The 4522-nt window shown below is 45.0% G+C and overlaps 1 protein-coding gene across 1 annotated transcript; it reads left to right on the top strand.

Moving 5' to 3' along the window:
- Positions 1–1810: 1810 nt before the first annotated feature.
- LOC119334381 lies at positions 1811–2710 on the top strand. Its single transcript, XM_037606961.1, has 2 exons — positions 1811–2062; positions 2193–2710. The coding sequence occupies exons 1-2, from the start codon at positions 1873–1875 to the stop codon at positions 2456–2458; spliced, it is 456 nt and encodes a 151-aa protein (XP_037462858.1). The 5' UTR covers positions 1811–1872; the 3' UTR covers positions 2459–2710.
- Positions 2711–4522: the final 1812 nt, after the last annotated feature.

Here is a 4522-nt window from a genome sequence, read left to right on the forward strand (position 1 = left end):
CAAATGCTAAATATAGAAGCTCACGAGCTTGATTTGATGCAACATCCAAAAAAATGTGTTCACAAATCTTCAGAGGCAACAACTTCCAAAATTATTGTTGGATCACGTCAATGCTCGATGAATTGGATGTGCCAAGTTGCGGGGCAATTCTTCGAACTCGAATGCATACAACCAACACTCTCTAACATCTCAGGCCAGCCTCTTACTTCATGAGTCGCTAGAAGCCCGGTAGTGTCCTTGACATTGGGTGCTTGCAGATGCTGCTCTCCATAAACACTCAATACAATTTTAGGGAACACTTTTGTGCACTTTATGATTCTATCTTCAGCCACTAGAAGATTCTCATCAAATGCATATGCAGACGCCATATGCAATTATCTGAAGTGTCATGATTACCTTCTAAAAAGGGAAACAACTCAATAGACCGGCCACATTTCGCCATTGTTATAAGAAAGGTTCACTGGGCTCTATGTGGTCGGCAATTCGTTGGAACAACCATTCAGTCATGCAGAAGCGTCGCTAGAATGCGTACCGCGGGAAGGTGTGACCCGACAGAAAGTAGTCATGCATGAGCTTCTCATTGCCTTCAATTCTGTTCTGGAAAAATGCCGCACGACCAACCTGCAATCCCGCATGCTTCCTCTTAGTTCCGGTTACCGCTATCCATAAAGCAACCATCAATATTATCTCGTCTTCTTTGTCGTGTATGATTTCACTCTCAGACTCTGAGTTTGAATTTGACAATGAATCTAAAAAAAAATTCTCTACCAATAGATCCATCAACAAAATGCAAATCTTATATCACCAACATGAATCTATGAAATGGTAAACTAATTCTACTAGAAAAGGTTGGGGAAATTTACCTCAGGGCAAGTCGTCGAACACCTTAAGGTTGCGTGGCAGAAGTGGTAGCACGATCGGACCGCGCCAACAAAGGAAACATTACGCCAGGCGACCTTAAGGTTGCTTGGCATGGCAGCTTAGCAGTGCAGCTCATTACGCCAGACAACCTTTGTGAATCTTTTAAGGCGTGGGAGCGTATCAACAAAGGCAACCAGGACCAGATCGCGACGGTCCACAAGGAGAGGTGGCACGAAAAGGCAACGGCATGGACATGTGGGCAGCAATAGAAAGAAAGTGCATCCTAAAGTATTTGTGGCATCAATATTTGGTAAAGATCTAACATTTTTATGACAATTTACATTGGCGCGATGATGACAAATTTAGTTTGAAAACACGGTAATTTCATAAAAAAATAATAATAAACTGAGTCGAATTTGTCATGCTCGCCACTAAAAATGCCATCCTCGGCAAACATAATTTGCCATGAAACATATTCAATTTGTCATGTCTAAATTTTGACGTTTGCTGGATATTCAGTTCCCTAAAAAGTTATTTCGATCGCGGGACGACGATTCTGTTGAAACAATATTTTCAATCAAAATCAAAATAAAAACAGTTGATATGACGATTAAACAACATTTTCAATCAAAATCACCGTAATAACGGCTATTATAACAATCGAAACGATATGTACACGACTCTTCTAGAGTTGCTCTTAGCTTGCAGGCATGAGGCCACGCGTTCGGCAGAGGGCGCTGCAGCACGACGTGCCCTAGCTAGCTAGCTATAGCCGTAGCACTGCTAACTTGAACAGATAGCTTCTCGCATAAGCTTTTCACTTCCTCGCGCATTCAACTATCCTCTGCCATGTGTCGTTCACCTTCGCGGCTCTGCCACGCGTGCGTCGGTAAATAAAGGACGCACTAGCTGGGCAATTCTATTTATTGCTCCTCCCCTTCTCCGCCTCCTTTCACTCACCAGCGAATCAAGCTAGCTAGCTAAACCGCTGCGTCCGACGTGCAACGGACGATGGCGGGGGACCCGCGTGCAACGCAGGATGAAGAAGCCGAGTTAGACGCGGCCTGGCGTGCCAGGCAAGAGTCGATGGCGGCGCTGCGGAAGACGATGATGGATATGTTCGCCGGGCCGGCGGCCGAGCTGCTGCGGCCGGACCAACATCTCCTGCCCGAGCTGGCGGCGTTGAAGAAGACCCTCCAGGGTAAGCAAAGCCAACAACGGTCGTTCCTTGCTTACTTCGTTTCCTTTAATTACTACCCCCATTCCAAAATACTTGTCGTGGTTTTAGTTTGTCGTGGTTTTAGCTCGAGTAAATTCTTGTATCTATCCAGATACGCGCAGGGACCTGCTGACACCCGAGCCGTGGTGGCTGCCGGAGCATCTCGCGGCGCGTGAGACCGCACTGGCGGGGCAGGAAACCACAGCGGCGCTGTGCGAAGCCGTGGAGGCGCTGCACGGCGACCTCGACGCAGATGGATCAGGCGATGCCTGTCTTATCGAACGCCTGGCCAAGGCGATTCTGGCGGAGTACGAAGCCAGAGAGGCGGACTACGAAGCCCAGCAGGCGCTGCACCAAGCCCTCCGGGTGTTCAAGTAAACTTACTAGTATTACCGCCGCACTTTTGTTCACTTTGTTGATGAGTGCCGGACTCGATGGCAAGCCTGTTTGCATCGAGCTACGTATAGTGAGTAGGTTTGTTTGGACTCCCTGCTGCTTGCTATCAACGCGTCGTGAACCAGAGTCGTGGACTCGTGGGATGGCATGACAATGTCCGGGTCACAGTATACGGGCAAATGTAGGTCTCGCAAACATGTTCTAATTTATGGTACGAGAGCATCTAGAGCCGGCGCCTCAATCCGTCCTCAAACATTCAGGCAGACCGTCTGATCACTTATCGGTCACAAAAAAGCGACTCACTCAGACGTTTCAAACCGGCCTTAAACGTCCGGGCTGTCCGGCACAAGGCGGCCCGGGCAAGTCCGGCGCGTCCACCTGACAAGTCCGGCCACCACCGCCCCGCTCTGTCCCAAAAAACCCCAATCCAAAAACCCTAGCTTAGTTCACTCCGCTCTCGTTCCGTCTTTTCTTATCCTTTACTTTGATTTCTTTGATTCCAATCTACTCCGACGACCATGTTAAGCTCCGGTAGGCGCTCCAACTCGGACCTCAATGTCAATGAGGAGCTAACCCTCCGTATTGCCCTCGAGAGGTTCAAGGTGGGCACGGGGCAGTTTCGGATTTGCTGCCTTGCCTCTCCCCGTCGGCGCAGCGAGGAAGATAGGGGCTTAATGCTTAACCTCCCAACTTACTTATCATAGAGATAATTGTTAACAATAATAATTCATGATCACATATATTTGACTGGATATATGTGCCTGGATCTTTTCCCATCACATGATGCTTGCCCCAAAAAGAATAATTGAGGTTGAAATAAGAAGTTGACTCAACATAAAAATTAAGTAGGCAGACCCTTCGTAGAGGGAAGCAAAGATTTGCTTATGCGCCAGAACTCATTGCTTATAACAGAGATAATTTCATTTGAGATGTGTACTTTTCCTGTTAACGGTATAACGAAAAAGTTTTCAATATCTTCCATGCTAAACACGTTAATGGCGGTTTTCATAATTAAAAATGCTTTACTCCCCCACAATCATAAAACACACAAGTCATGGCTAGCCGAATCCACGGATGCCCACCAATCAATCAACTTTACAGGGAGAGTTTTGTTTTTATTAACTTAAGCAGAACTGGGCATCCCTTTTACCAGCCTCTCTTAAATTTGAAAGTGAATAAACTCTTATCAGTGAGTAAAACACACTTAGCATGGAATATATTAACTATCCCATCCGCTTCATGAACGGTACATGTACACAAAATAGATGTTCATTTAAAGGTTTTTGAGATGACACATACACATTTACTTGGAACAACAGGGTAATATCATATATAGGTAGGTATGGTGAACACTCATGGAAGAAACTTGACTCAAGGATTTGGGGTGCACAGTAGTATGCTACTTCTTGAGCATGCGTTGGTTTTTCCTTGAAGAGGAAAGGGTGATGCATCATAGTAGCGTAAGTATTGCCCCTAGTTTTTGAGAACCAAGGTATCAATCCAGTAGGAGGTAACATACAAATCACCTAGTACCTGCACAAACAAACAAGAACGTCGCAACCAACGCGATAAAGAGCTTGTCAATCCCTTCACGATCACTTACGAAAGTGATATCTGATAGAGATAATAAGATAAATAATTTTGGTATTTTTATGATATAGATTGGAAAATAAAGATTGTAAAATAAACGGTAATAGAAATAGCAAATTGATATGAAAATAATATGATGGAAGATAGACCCGGGGCCATAGGTTTCACTAGTGGCTTCTCCCAAGATAGTACATTCTATGGTGGGTGAACAAATTACTGTCGAGCAATTGATAGAAAAGCGAATACTTATGAGAATATCTAGACATGATCATGTATATAGGCATCACGTCCGTGACAAGTAGACCGAAATGATTCTGCATCTACTACTATTACTCCACACATCGATCGCTATCCATCATGCATCTAGAGTATTAAGTTCATAAGAACAGAGTAACGCATTACGCAAGATGACATGATGTAGAGGGATAAACTCAAGCAATATGATATAAACCCCAT

This window comes from Triticum dicoccoides, chromosome 7A, assembly GCF_002162155.2.
Source record: "Triticum dicoccoides isolate Atlit2015 ecotype Zavitan chromosome 7A, WEW_v2.0, whole genome shotgun sequence".
Taxonomy (NCBI): Eukaryota; Viridiplantae; Streptophyta; class Magnoliopsida; order Poales; family Poaceae; genus Triticum; species Triticum dicoccoides.